The sequence below is a fragment of the Budorcas taxicolor genome, chromosome 2, assembly GCF_023091745.1.
Source record: "Budorcas taxicolor isolate Tak-1 chromosome 2, Takin1.1, whole genome shotgun sequence".
Lineage (NCBI taxonomy): Eukaryota > Metazoa > Chordata > Mammalia > Artiodactyla > Bovidae > Budorcas > Budorcas taxicolor.
Genome location: NC_068911.1, coordinates 172925668 through 172939970, shown reverse-complemented (window position 1 = coordinate 172939970; position 14303 = coordinate 172925668). Strand labels below are relative to the sequence as shown.

Sequence of the window (14303 nt, the reverse complement as noted above, 5' to 3'; positions counted from 1 at the left end):
ATTTTGATTTTGTGTTGACAAAGGTAGAGGAATTCAGTTTTTCCCAGGGTACCAAATGGCCAGACTGCCTGCAGAGAGGGCAAACAAAAAGATCAGATAGGCCAGGCTAATTACTGGACACGGGGAGAGGAGCCGGATGCCGGAGAGGAAGTAATCACAGGGCCCGAGGGAAAGGCTTCGAGCAGAGAATCTGGGGGACTACACTTAAGCAAAGCCAGAGAGAGGCCTTGACAGCCTCAAAGCACAGTGTGGCTAACAGGATTACTGCATTTCTGCTGCTCGCCCGTTGAGTCAACCATTGTTCTCCAGGTCTGAAGAAAGCCTCCTGTAGACAAAACACTGCTTCAGCTTTATTCTTCGCCCAGACAGAAGAGCAACAGAAAAGGGGGACATTTTTGTATACCTACACGGACTGTATGTCATGTGTATTTCACCATTAGACTAAGAAAAGAGTCAGCTCCACTGGCAGATTAAAAAAGAATGAAACAGATTTATTGTATTGCCATAAGAGGGAAAAAAAACTCGGATATTATTAAGAAGAAATGCATGCATACGATGGACAGTATAATCCCAAAACTGAGGGGGCGGGGAGAGGATGAGAGCATGAACAAAACTGCCCCTGGTTTGGTTTGGTTTTGTAATGTATTTATTTATTTAAATTGGAGGATAATTACTTTACAATATTGTGATGGTTTTTGCCATACACCAGCATGAATCAGCCACAGGCACACACGTGTTGCCCCTGGTTTTTGATGGCTGTTTGAGGAGTAGAATGATAAGGGACTTCTACTTTCTGGTTTGTGGGTTTCTGTGATGCTTGGATGTATCTTATGGTGAGTGTGTCTTACTTTCAGAGCCACATTAAAACAATAATGAACAAAAAATCTGCACACTAAAATTGATCTGTTGGCAGGAGGACAGAGTTCTGACTTGGGGAATGGTCATTCCTTGATTAACAAAGGAAGTTATGCCTTTAAAATGGAAGCGTTTATTGCATGCTTACTGCATACCAGGACTGGAGCTGAGCCTTCAAGGAACAGTGGACTGGGGACATGAAGGCATGAAGTGCTAACTAGAGCACCCTGCAGCTCCCCTCAGTAGGTCGCAGAGAGGGGGCGCTCACCTTCTCTGACCACTCAGTCTAGAATATATGCCTACCTTCATAACGCATACATATTCTCTTTCTCAGGTGGGAGCTGTTTGTCTTCCTCAAAGCTGGCCGCAGTTTGCAGTTATTTTCCTTGCAGGTCTACGATTTCTCATCTTGAGTTCCCCACTGGATTCTAAATTATATCACCGGCCCAGAGAAGTCACACGACTTATGAAAGGAAGCCCAGCAGGGCTGGAACATGGAGACTCTGATCACTCCCCGGTTTTAAACCTCAGCACCTAGCTGTTCTCACTGGTGTGCAAATGGTCTCTTCAAGCTGAGTGACTTTGGGCAAGTCCCTTCACCTCTCTGAACCTCAACTTCCTCTTCTGTAAATTGAAAATAAGAGAATCCACTTCCAGGTCCCTGTGAGTATGAAATCAACGAATACACAACTCTTAGAACAGAACACAGGCCATGAGAAGTGCTTCATCATCTCATCATCATTATTATTTTCAGGCTCTGATTACCCTAGGAGAGGAGTGTCTGGAGCTATACTATCCCAAACAGAAGCTACCGGCCACATATAGCTATTGAACGCTGGACACATGGCTGGTCCACATGCAGACGGGCTGCAGGTATAAAATACATGCTGAATTTTAAAGATTTAATATTAGGAAAAGAATGTAAAACATTTAATTAGTAATTTTTATATTGATTAGATATTGAAATATCTTGAACACACTGGGTTAAATAGAATATATTATTAAAACTAATTTTACCTGTTCCTTTTTTACTTTTAAATGTAGCTACTAGGAAAACAGCAGAGACATCACTCTGCCAACAAAGGTCCATATAGCCAAAGTTATGGTTTTTCCAGTGGTCATGTATGGATATGAGAATTGGACCATAAACAAGGCTGAGCGCTAAAGAATTGATGCTTTCCAATTGTGGTGCTGGAGAAGATTCTTGGGTGTCCCTTAGACTGCAAGGAGATCAAACCAACGAATCTTAAAGGAAATCAACCCTGAATGTTCATTGGAAGGACTGCTGCTGAAACTGAAGCTCCGAACTTTGGTCACTTGATGTGAAGAGCCGACTCATTGGAAAAAACCCAGATGCTGGGAAAGATTGTAGGCAAAGGGAGAATGACGGCGGCAGAGGACAAGAGGTTTAGATAGCATCACTGACTCAACGGACATGAATTTAAGCAAACTCTGGGAAATAATGGAGGACAGAGGAGCCTGGCGTGCTGCACCCCACAGGGTTGCAAAAAGTCAGACACGACTCAGAGACTGAGGAACCCAAACAACTAGGGAAACAAATTACTTCTGTGGCTCCTGTTGTATTTCTTTTGGACAGTGCTGGCCTAACAGGCACTTATATTGCTTTGAGCACATTATAATTGGTTGGATCCACTGAAGAAGGTGGGCAGGATCTTTGCAGTTGGAAAAATAACCATTATCTATAAGTATCATAAAAGAAAAAGGAGATTTAAACTGAAGCATTCTAAGACCAAAATATTTGGAAATTATAGCTTAATAATGTAACTGCCTTATGTGCAATTCATGTCTTAGGTATTTCAGAGTGCTTTCATATTGTGCTCTCATCTACTTCTTATAATAACCCTGTTGGGCAAATATCATTAATTCCATTTTACAACTGAAACCTGAGAGGGATCTTGACTTCCCCAAAGACAGTTCTACTGATTTCTGTGTATTGTGGAATCCTCATGCACCAGGGGCTGTGCTAAATAAGCAGTAGGCCTAGGCTACCTGGTTTAATGTTTGCATTAGCATCAGGGAGTGGACGTGAAACCCCACTTTGCGTGTGTTCCAACTAAGTTACTTCAATTGTGTCTGACTCTTTTCAACCCTATGGGCTGTAGCCCACCAGGCTCCACTGACCAAGGGATTCTCCAGGTAAGAATACTGGAGAGGGTTGCCGTGCCCTCCTCCAGGGGATCTTCCTGATCCAGGGATCGAACCCATGTTTCCTACATCTCCTGCACTGGCAAGTGGGTTCTTTACCACTAGTGCCACATGGGAGGGCATAGCCCACTTTACAGATCAATAAACTGAGTCCTGAAAGGTTAATGGACTTGCCCAAAGCCACACACACGTAGAAAATGGCAGAGTCAAGATTTGAACCCAAGCCCACCTCTCACCCATTAACCACACTGTTCTGCTTAAGCGACTACAAAGCGATGGGAACTAGAGACGCACTGAAAGGGAAAGTAGCTCGGTCATGCCCGACTCTTTGCGACCCCATGGACTACACAGTCCAGGGAATCCTCCAGGCCAGAACACTGGAGTGGGCAGCCTCTCCCTTCTCCAGGGGATCTTCCCAACCCAGGGATCTAACCCAGGTCTCCTGCACTGCACGCGGATTCTTTACCAGCTGAGCCACAAGGGAAGCCCAAGAATACTGGAGTGGGTAGCCTATCCCTTCTCCAGCAGATCTTCCCAACCTAGGAATGTAACTGGGGTCTCCTGCATTGCAGGCGGATTCTTTACCAACTGAGCTATCAGGGAAGCCCTGGAGAAGAACTACTGTTAAAGAAACCAGTTTTCTGATATGGAAAGATAGAAGTTTATTTTCCCTGTAACAATCTATAAAGTAAGTGAATAATACAATCACTGTTACAGATGAGAAAACCGTCCCAGAAAGTTATGTGATAGGTTGTTGTTTAGTTGCTAAGTTGTGTCCAACCCCATGGACTGCAGCATGCCAGGCTTCCCTGTCCTTCACTATCTCTTGGAGTTTGCTCAGATTCATGTCCACTGAGTCAGTGATGCTATCTAATCGTCTCATATTCTGAGGTCCCCTTCTCCTTTTGTCTTCAATCTTTCCCACCATCAGTCTTTTCTAATAAGTCGGCTCTTTGCATCAGGTGGCCAAAGTATTAGAGCTTCAGCTTCAGCAACAGTCCTTCCAAAGAATATTCAGAGTTGATTTCCTTTAGAATTGACTGGTTCAACCTCCTTGCTGCCCAAGGGACTCTCAAGAGTCTTTTCCAACACCACAATTGGAAAGCATCAATCCTTTGGCACTCAGCCTTACTTATGGTCCAACTCTCACATCTGTATACAACTACTGGAAAAACCACAGCTTTGACTCTATGGACCTTTGGTGATAAAGTGAAGTCTCTGCTTTTTAACACACTGTCTAGGTTTATCATATTAGCTTACCTTCCAAGGAGCAAGCATCTTTTAATTTCATGTCTGTGATAGGAGCGACTACAGTAAGAGTTTTCCAGGGCCTAGGTTTTCCACAGCTCCATACTGACCTCTGTGTTGCCCACAGCTTTCCCTGGGTTCAGAAAATTCCCTATGAGAGCCTTGCATGGCTTCGTGTAGCCACTGCATAGTCAACAAATGCTAGCTAATTTACCAATTAGGTTAAAGGCTATTTTCCAAAGCTCCCCACATCCCTCCTTTTATTTTTAGTAAACCATTCACTCAATATATATCTAAGAAGCATAAGAAGTGTTCTTACATTGTACTGGTTTGGTGCAGGGGTTTCAAATTTGAGCACTTTCTCACAGCTTGGCAACTGGAACATGCTGGAACAGGAATTGCTGAAGTCTTTCTTTGAAACAAGATGAGATGGGATAGTGTATGCATTAGCTGCTGGGTATTTAGAAACGATGGTGTCCAGTCGGGCACACTGCGAGGAGAAAGTCAAAGGAATCCACATCATCATGTATCTTATGGCTTCCAAGGACAGGTATCAGAAAGATGGTGCTCAGCACCAGGTCTAAAAACATTTCATAAAAGGTGAAACCCTGGCAGGTAACACAGATAAAATGACCTCGGGCTTTGAGGATTTGGTCTTGGAAAATGCAAGTTCAGGCATGTGTTAACTTCTGTAAACTAACTCGAATTATTCATCTTATGTTTGGGACTTGGCAAAAGTAATTTTGCCATAAAAGCATTTCCACCCAATCCCGTTTCAGGCCACTTACACTTGACTCATCAGCTGGTGGGTGATTTATATGATGGGAAGCTTTCTGCTTTCTTCTTCCAACCTTGGTTTTTCCTTTGAGTGAAACTCTCACTTCTTGTTTCTAAGGTTAAATAATCTGAATTTCCTAAATAAGAAGTTTGCTTCTCGTGCCTTAAAGGTCCCAGGGCTTGCCTCCTACCTATGCCTCCCATCCCGCACCAACCCACTGATTTCATAAAACCTCACAATTTTTTTTCCTGCTGTTTCAACAGAAACCAATCCTACTCCTTCCAGAAAGCCATGATTAACTATTTTCAGTTAAAAAAACAAACAGAATCAATGTTTGCCAAATGAAAAGGGACAAAAGCCATAAAAACTAGGTGATAACATCACCTTACCCTGGGATAGTATGGTAAGTATTGAAGTCTGATTAAAAAAAAACAACAACTTGTTTTTTCATTATTTTATGGTTAAAAGCTTGAGAAAATTGCCCTTGGTGTCCTCCACTTGACAGGGGTCAATAACCACACAAGCACAGAAAGCAGAGGAGGCTGGGAAGGCCTGAGCAGCCCAGCTGACTCCTCTCTGTGCATGCCGGCCGTGCTTCTCGCCATCTGGGTCATGGGCCACCACCTGCCACCAGAAGCGGGGCCGCTCTGTCCAGCGTCCGGCCTGGGCTCGAGTCCCAGTTCTGCCTCCTCCTACTTGCAAGTATCCATCGATGTTTCCAGGAGTAAGGTCACCCCAGCCTTGGACTCACTTTAGCTGTGCATTTGGGGTAATAGTTAACTGAGTACTTTGCGAGGGATGTTCCATCGAATCCGTATGACAAGCCTGGATCAAGGAAATTATGATTATCCCCGCTTTACAGACGAGGACCCCAAACTTCCTCAGCTAGCGAAGTGGTGGAACCTCCACGAGACGATATGGATCAGACACCCATTCCGAGGAAGAGTGGGCTGAGAGGAGTCACAGCCACATGTTCTTGGCTACAAGATGAGCAGCTGATACATGCCAATGGGAAGTTTTAGTTCAGGAAGAATCACTATCTGAAACCGCCTGTGCTCATCGGTACAGACACACCTCTGCTCTCCTGCTAACTTCCAGAGAAGAAGGGTGCAAGGTCAGACCATCCTCAGTGCTGCTGTGTGTAGTGTGTCTCTCCTGAGTCGCCCAAAAGACTGGGCAAAGCATGTTTTGCTAAAGCGCTATTTCCCTGAAGTTAAAGCAATCCATTGTAGTCAAAGTTTGAATGGAAGAGCTTGCCACTGTTGTTCCCCATTTGGTTGTTGCTGCTCACATTCCTTTATTGAGCCTACATCTTCATAAGCTTTTTGGCAGCTTATATATTGAACACTTCAGTTTCATGGTCGAGAGAGGATCAGAGCCCATGGATATTGACAACTGCTTTGTCTGTTTTCTTTTGTCTTTTCCCATGACTGTATCTATTGCCTCATCTTGATTTACAAGCAACATCTAGCAAACCTACAAAAATAAGCGTTTTGCAGTTTATCTAGGAATAATACAGAAAATATTGCTGCTGTTTTTGGTGAAGAAAATCAATTTTGTATAGTTTATTTCAACTTAAATAAAATGTGAGTTTTGTTTAAAGTTCAGGTACATTTTTTTTGGTGGGGACAAAACAGATTCTTGTGGTAAATTATCTTTTCAAAAATATTTCTCACCTTCACAATTGAAGATAAATGTTTTGTTTTGTTTTGTTTTTTGGTAGGTGGTTTACTACTAGGGAAATTTAAAAATCCATTTTAATTGTGAAATTATTAAATGTAAGATTTATCTAACTTTTAAAATATTATATGTTGTAGGACCCCTGAAAAAAAAACTAACAAAGCACTATTTTCCAAAGTGTGCTCCTTAGCCTTCCAGTTCTATGAGATAAGGTTGTGTTGGTGGCAGCAGCAGCAGCAGGGAGATAGTTCCAGGGTCAAATAAACTTGAGAAGCCTCACACCATTCTGAAGATTCATAACACACATCGGTGTAGAACATGCACTGAGAAGGTCTGCAATAAAGAAATCTGCCTGTGTTGAAACAGCGATTCCCAAATTTCTTCCATCATAGGATCTTTTTGGCTTAGAATACCTACTAACATTCTCTTTAGGAAAAATTGCTCCAAAAAATTCCCATCTGAGGCAAAGTTTCATCAGTCATCACAAGAGAATTAGTCTGAGTCCAGCTGAAATGACACTCACTCATCAGCCTACGCCTTGGCTTTCTTTTAATTGCCAGGCCTCCGGTCTCCAACCTAGCCACATGCTGGCATTCATGAACCTCTCTCCAGCACATAACAGCCTTTCCAGAGACACTGAAGACCCCACACATACACAGAAAAGCCATGGAAATACCCAGCCCCCCACACACACACACCTGTGTCATTTGACTTCCTACCCAGTCCTGTGAATAATTCTGGAACAAAGCTGTGGAGTATAGTCATGAAGCTCTTCAGATTATTTGAATTTAGAGGGAGGATAGGTGTTCTCAAAAGGCTGGGTGCAGTTGCTCCAATAGTCATCCAGAAGTTTCTAAAATGTACTGACCCACAGCATTTTTTGGTCAGCGCCACCGGGAGTCACGCTTCTGACAGCCACACCAGCATCAGTAAGGCGGACCTTTCTCTGATGTGGTGGTGGCTGTTTTTAGTCACTAAGTCGTGTCTGACCCTTTCGTGACCGCATGGACTGTAGCCCGCCAGACTCCCCTGTCCATGGGATTTCTCAGGCAAGAACACTGGAGTGGGTTGCCATTTCCTCCTTCAGGAGATCCTCCCGATCCAGGGATCAAACCTGCATCACTTGAACTGCAGGTGGATTCTTTACCGCTGAGCCACAGGGAAGCCCTTTCTGATGGGGACTGCTCTCAATCCCTGTAGGGTCCGGGATCTGGAAACAAGAGCCGCTAAATGTGAAAGGCACAAAAGAAGGGGTGGAGGAATGAAATTGGCGACCAGTTCTGGAAGGAACTAGGCGAAACATGGGAAGCTGCTGATAGAGCTCCACTTAGGGCCCCTGCCCAAGGATACAGGGACTCATGTGTTTAGAAACATAAATATCAACCCCTATATCCGTCACAGCAGGAAGAAGAAGCCTCAACAGCTCAGCGTCTTTGGGGTTTGGTCTGAATTTGGTAAAGACCTGATTAGATCCTGTCACACACAGATCTGCCCTTGGGCCCCTTCTCCTCCAGACGGCCCAGCCTGGTCATTTGGAAAGTTACTGCACGTACAGCCTAGCAGGGAATTGATGGTGTGCTCTGATTCAGCACCTGCTTTGGCACCAGGGAGGAGTGGGCAGTGCCACTATTTGGCAAAGCTCTCAGAGAGAAAACCTAGGTGTTGCAGGAAGTATTGTTTGTGACTCAGGTGGCAACAATCATAACATTGAACATGTTTATAAGGCTCTGCAGTTTCAAAGACTATTTCAATCATTGCAACGTCAATTTGCCCAGGGCCTCTGGGGAGTCTTCGCTCTGTGAGGCAACTGGGACACAGAGGGTGACGTGCTTGAGGTCACATCGAGGTTGAACCCAGAGCTGAGTCAGGATCAGGTCTTAAGTCTTGACTCTAGTGCCAGGCCACTGTGAGAGGGCATGTCATTGGCCCATTGCTTTGTAGTCTCTTTACTCACAGGGCTGGAGGTAGATGTGTGGCTGATTTGTGAACTGGCTCGGGGCTTGTGCAGCCCGAACATCTTAGCTGGTGAGGAGTTAACTCCCAAATCAGTTTGCTCCTTGAGCATTCAGCTCGGTCAAGCTCGAATTCCAATGAGTGGCTGCATTCAGTGTGACTTAAATGGTCTCTTTGTGTATGTGTGTGAGTGTTTTAAATCTATTCCAGTGTCAGGTATCATAATACATTTTTGCAAGAGATTATTATAACTCTTAAAGGGACAGATGGCACAGGCATCTTATTGATGCTGGAGTTTGGATTTGCTTTCTTTTTCACTTTCCTACCTCAGAGAGTCTTACCCTACTTTGACTCCCCTTGTTGTATCTATTTTATCTTATCAACAGATAGATGTTCAAATAAAGACTATCCTTGCCCAGGTTAGGTCAGAGACACTGGCACTTCATTTAGCTACTTGAGGTTTGGAGCCATCCACAAAGATAAAGACCCACATCTTACAAAGAAGAGAAATGGAGAGGAGAGGAATGTTCCTAAATTCCCGGCCCGCTGTCTGCTTTCTTTTAGGTCCCATCAGATTTCTCAATAACTTGAATAACCCAGTTAGACTAAGAGGTGTAAAAAGTCCTGTTAGGGCAAGATGTATCATAAGAATTTTGTCTTGGTTTAGGAGTCCACTCCATGCTGACAAAATTGATTTTGGATGATCAGGTTCTGAATATGCTTCTAGCTTCTCTTCCCACTCAGGGAGTGGGTAGCAGTGGGGGAAAAAATTACTTAGAGATCTAGGCTCCAGTTTACCTGCATGAAACCTGGGCAGACCATTACTCTCCTAATTAGAACCACAGGTCTGTGGAGAAAAGGGCCCGGATGTCCAATATGTGATTAAGGAAGGAAGCAAAGTACTGAGCAGTTAGTGCCCTTATTCAGAGAAGGGGCTCTCACCATAGAAGGGAAAGTGCATGTCCCTTTCTTGGACAATGACACGCTGTCGATCACCGGGGACTGGTGAATGACGTTGTAGAACCCTGGGCCTGGAATATCATCCTGAAAGGGAAGGGAGCATGGTGTCATCGCAAGACTTTCCATTCCACGGTGCTTTCCTGCAAGTTTTACACCCATTAACCCTAAGCTTCATTGGAATCCTCCCAGACGGGCGGAGATGCTACCTCCCGGATGACAGCCCAGCTCCACCAATTCCTGACCTACCCCGTCACCATCGCAGTTCACAAGTGCTGGGGCCGGGACTCTAGCTCAGGTCTGGGACCAGCCCCCTGCCTGCCCCCACCCCAACCAACCACAGCCCTTGTTCTTTCCACTATTCTGTACTGCATTCTAGGAGGATGCTATGGTTTCTTCGGGCCAATAGAGGCATGAGCAGAAAAACGGATCCTGAGTGCATCGGCGGCTGTGCAGGTCAGCGTGGGCTAACTTGGGTCTGCCAAATCCGGGGCGAGAGAAGGGTGACCGATTTCACGTTCACCACACCCCACCTGACTCAGCTTCCTCCCCAGCCTTTCAAAGGAGAAACCAGGGAGTGTTTCTGTTTATAAAGCAAAGCGAAACAAAAACCACCTTCATTCCAAACAAGACCATCTCTAACTCTCAGACAAAAAGAGGTGGGCTCATGGGGCTCAAGTGCTCAGTGATGTGGGTGTGTTAGACAGAAACAAACAAAAGCTTGATTTCTAAGCTCATTTCTGCTGCTGCAGTTAATTGGGTTTGCATCTCATTTCCCGTGCTGGTTACCAGGGGGAGGTAAATGTTGACAGAAGCTGGCGAAGAAAGAGACATGAAATGACAAGGATGCTCCTCTGTCTTGAGGGTTTACTGGGTGCCTCCTCGGTGCCAAGAGCTTTTCAAAGGTTGTCCCATTTAATCCTCCAATGAGAAAGGGATGCCCCCATTTTATAGATGGAGACACTGAGGCCCATGGAGATGAACTTGCCCCAGGGTCCCACTGCATCAGTGGCAGCACCTGAATTCAGTGTTATGTGATGGTGTATAGCTTTTTGCAGTAGAAATACTATCGGGTCCATTATAACGAAAGTGAGGCCCAGAGATGTTGGGGCCACAGCTAATAGATGGGGAAGCATAAATTTAAACCTGAGCAGTCTGACTCTCCTCGCTACCTCCAAGGTCTGCCACCCCAGCTCCTCTTGGCCCCAGCCATCCCTACTGCCTTTCGCAGAGCAGAAAGAGAGCTCAAGTCTCCATGGGGCCCTCCCCAGACTCTCCAGTCTGGATCCAGCCGTGTGTGATGATGGGTTAATATAAGGATGTGGTCATCGGGGCTGTTAAGATTCTTCTGGGACTTCGCTGGTGGTCCAGTGGTTAAGAATCCACATTCCAGTGCAGGGGATGTGGGTTCAATGCCTGGTTGGGGAACTAAGATTCCATGTGCCTTGGAGCAACTAGGTCCTCCCACCACAACTACTGAGCCAGCGCTGCGCTGCAGAAGCCTGTACACCTCAGTGAGAGAAGCCCGGACGCCGCAACAAAGACGCAGAGTGTTCAAAAAGAACAGCAACGAAAACCAGAAACCACATACACAGAGCAGGTTCTCCTGCGCTATTTTAAATGCAGTGAAGCCTTTGAGTCTTGCTCTGTCAAGGTGGGGGCAGGGCGGCTGACTCCTACCTTGCAGGTGATGACGATTCCTAGTGAACAGAGTGGGGGCTGACTACTGGAGGGAGGGGGTGGGGTGGGGGGAGATGAGGCAGGCTGCGGGGAGATGTGGCCCAACCAGAACCCTGGCCTGTGGGTGCGATGTGAGGGGCTACAAGAAGAGGAACAAGAAAGAGGCTTTTTCTAGGGGGCTGTTTGCAGGATGGACGTGTTTATTGATGGTCACTGCATGCCGGGCACTGTTCTAGACTCACTCACACATTTAATCCCCACGTTAAAGATGAGAAGACAGAACCCAAAGGGATGAGGTTCAAGGTCATGAAGCTAGTAATGGTCAGAGCCCGAATCTGAATCCAGGAGAGTCTGCTCTTGACCATTAAGACCAACTAACTCTCAGATGAGTGTAGGATAAAATGTGCACGATAGAAGGAAAAACAGTCCCACTGAGTTTGGAATCAGGAATTCTAGCATCGGTGCTGCTGCTATCTAAGTGATCTTGAACTCTCCAGACTTCAGTTTCCTCACACGTAAATTGAAGATGCTGCACTAAATGCCTTTGGGTACCTTGTAGCTTCCGGAGTCCCTCCAGGGAGGGAAAGCTCAAGCAGGGAATGTGATTTTTCTAGGTTCAAAGAAGAAAGAGTCTTGTACATCTCCAGATCCCAGTCTCCTGCCACACTCCCGATACCAGCATCAGCCCACAAGAATTTTCTGCCCACCTCTGTGAGTCTGAGGGGCTAGGGTTGCCAGCCAAAGCACAAGCCTACAGGGCTGCTCCATCCCACCCTGCCTGGTCAAATGTGAATTTCAGATAAACAACAAAACACTGTTTTAGTATGACTAGGGCCCAATCAATATTTGGGATACACTTGAAACACAAGCTGGAATCAAGATTGCTGGGAGAAATCTCAATAACCTCAGATATGCAGATGACACCACCCTTATGGCAGAAAGTGAAGAGGACTAAAAAGCCTCTTGATGAAAGTGAAAGAGGAGAGTGAAAAAGTTGACTTAAAGCTCAACATTCAGAAAACTAAGATCATGGCATCCGGCCCCATCACTTCATGGCAAATAGATGGGGAAACAGTGGAAAGAGTGTCAGACTTTATTTTTTGGGCTCCAAAATCACAGCAGATGGTGACTGCAGCCATGAAATTAAAAGACACTTACTCCTTGGAAGAAAAGTTATGATCAACCTAGATAGCATATTCAAAAGCAGAGAGATTACTTTGCCGACTAAGGTCCGTCTAGTCAAGGCTATGGTTTTTCCTGTGGTCATGTATGGATGTGAGAGTTGGACTGTGAAGAAGGCTGAGCGCTAAAGAATTGATGCTTTTGAACTGTGGTGTTGCAGAAGACTCTTGAGAGTCCCTTGGACTGCAAGGAGATCCAACCAGTCCATTCTGAAGGAGATCAGCCCTGGGATTTCTTTGGAAGGAATGATGCTGAAGCTGAAGCTCCAGTACTTTGGCCACCTCATGTGAAGAGTTGACCCATTGGAAAAGACTCTGATGCTGGGAGGGATTGGGGGCAGGAGGAGAAGGGGACGACAGAGGATGAGATGGCTGGATGGCATCAATGACTCAATGGACATGAGTTTGAGTAAATTCTGGGAGTTGGTGATGGACAGGGAGGCCTGGCGTGCTGCGATTCATGGGGTCACAAAGAGTCGGACACGACTCAGCGACTGAACTGAACTGAACTGAACTATACAAAACAGTTTGTTATTTATCTGAAATTCTAAATTAGTTAGGAATCCTGTATTTTACTTGCTAAATCTGACAACCCTCCTGGACCTTAATCATATTTTAATTGCACCACATTGCAAACTGGTTTGCATCTCGGACAAATAGGACGAGAACTGTCATCTCTTACCCTGGAGGGAGAGCGTGCTCTTGCACTTAGTGAATATCCTAGAAAGGGCCTCCAGGCAGCAGGTTGGCTGGTGGTGGCTCATGAGGGCAACTTAAATATTCAGAAACATTGCTAGCGGTAGCCTGAAACTGACCAGGGTGGGGGTGTTTACACCACAGACATTGGCAAATGCTATACATCAGGACTTTTCTTTGTGGAGGGGAGAGGTGGTTTGCCAAGACACCATCACCTGCACTCTACACCAAGTAGGTTTCCAAGCTGCCCAGAGGGAAAGGTCCGGCTGCAAAGAATTCAAGTGTTCTCCAACAAATGTTAGAGGTGGCACACGGCTCCCGGGAAGGAAATGCCAGTCCAATCTTTCACCTCTGGGATAACAGTTCATGTGACTAACATTACAGGATGTGGATGAGTTCTGACCTCTCAGCATCTCCCAAACTCAGCCAGCCCTTGGCTTCTTGGCCAAGATGAAAACCAAGAAGGTGAAAATCCAATAAACCAATCCAATAAAATGGATATATGGAGGGAGAAGGGAAGAGAACTGTTCATTTGAGCTCTACTGACTGCTTTTTGAGTGTTTGTTACAAGGGAAGATCTGGGCAAGGGCTACGCCTGTTGTACCCTGGGTCTTCATCACAGCGTGAGGATTGAGTGAGTCGATGGACATCCCATCAGCTTCATCATTACTAGTCCACAATAGCCTCAGTGAAACTAGCACCTTCCCTCTGGGGTTAAAAGACCTTCAGAGAAAGGATGGAGTGAGAAATGGCAGGCCAATGTCCTCCCACCCCCAACCCAAGACACACAGGCAACATTGGGTGGAAATGCACTTTAAGCACCCTTTTGAAGGAGGGGCTTCCCAGGTGTCAAAGTGGTAAAGAATCCACCTGCCAACGCAGGAGACAGAAGGGGGTTCGATCCCTGGGTCAGGAAGATTCCCTGGAGCAGGAAATGGCAAAGCACTCCAATATTCTTGCCTGGAGAATTCCAGGGACAGAGGAGCCTAGTGGTCTACAGTCCATGGGGTTGATAAGAGTCAGACATGACTGAGCGTGCACACACACAAGTCCCATGGGCAGCCTTCGCACTTGCCAAGGGCCAGACACAGATCAACGTTCATTCAACC

The 14303-nt window shown here is 45.7% G+C and overlaps 1 protein-coding gene across 1 annotated transcript in view; it reads right to left on the bottom strand.

Annotated features, from left to right (window-relative positions):
- STPG1 (sperm tail PG-rich repeat containing 1) overlaps positions 1 to 14303 on the bottom strand; it is a 51618-nt gene that overhangs the window by 22487 nt on the left and 14828 nt on the right. Inside the window, exons 3-4 of the mRNA XM_052636182.1 lie at positions 9623 to 9724; positions 4589 to 4759 (exon numbers count right to left, since the gene is read on the bottom strand). Coding sequence (XP_052492142.1) covers positions 4589 to 4759; positions 9623 to 9724 — 273 coding nt within the window. The remainder of the gene's footprint in view (positions 1 to 4588; positions 4760 to 9622; positions 9725 to 14303) is intronic.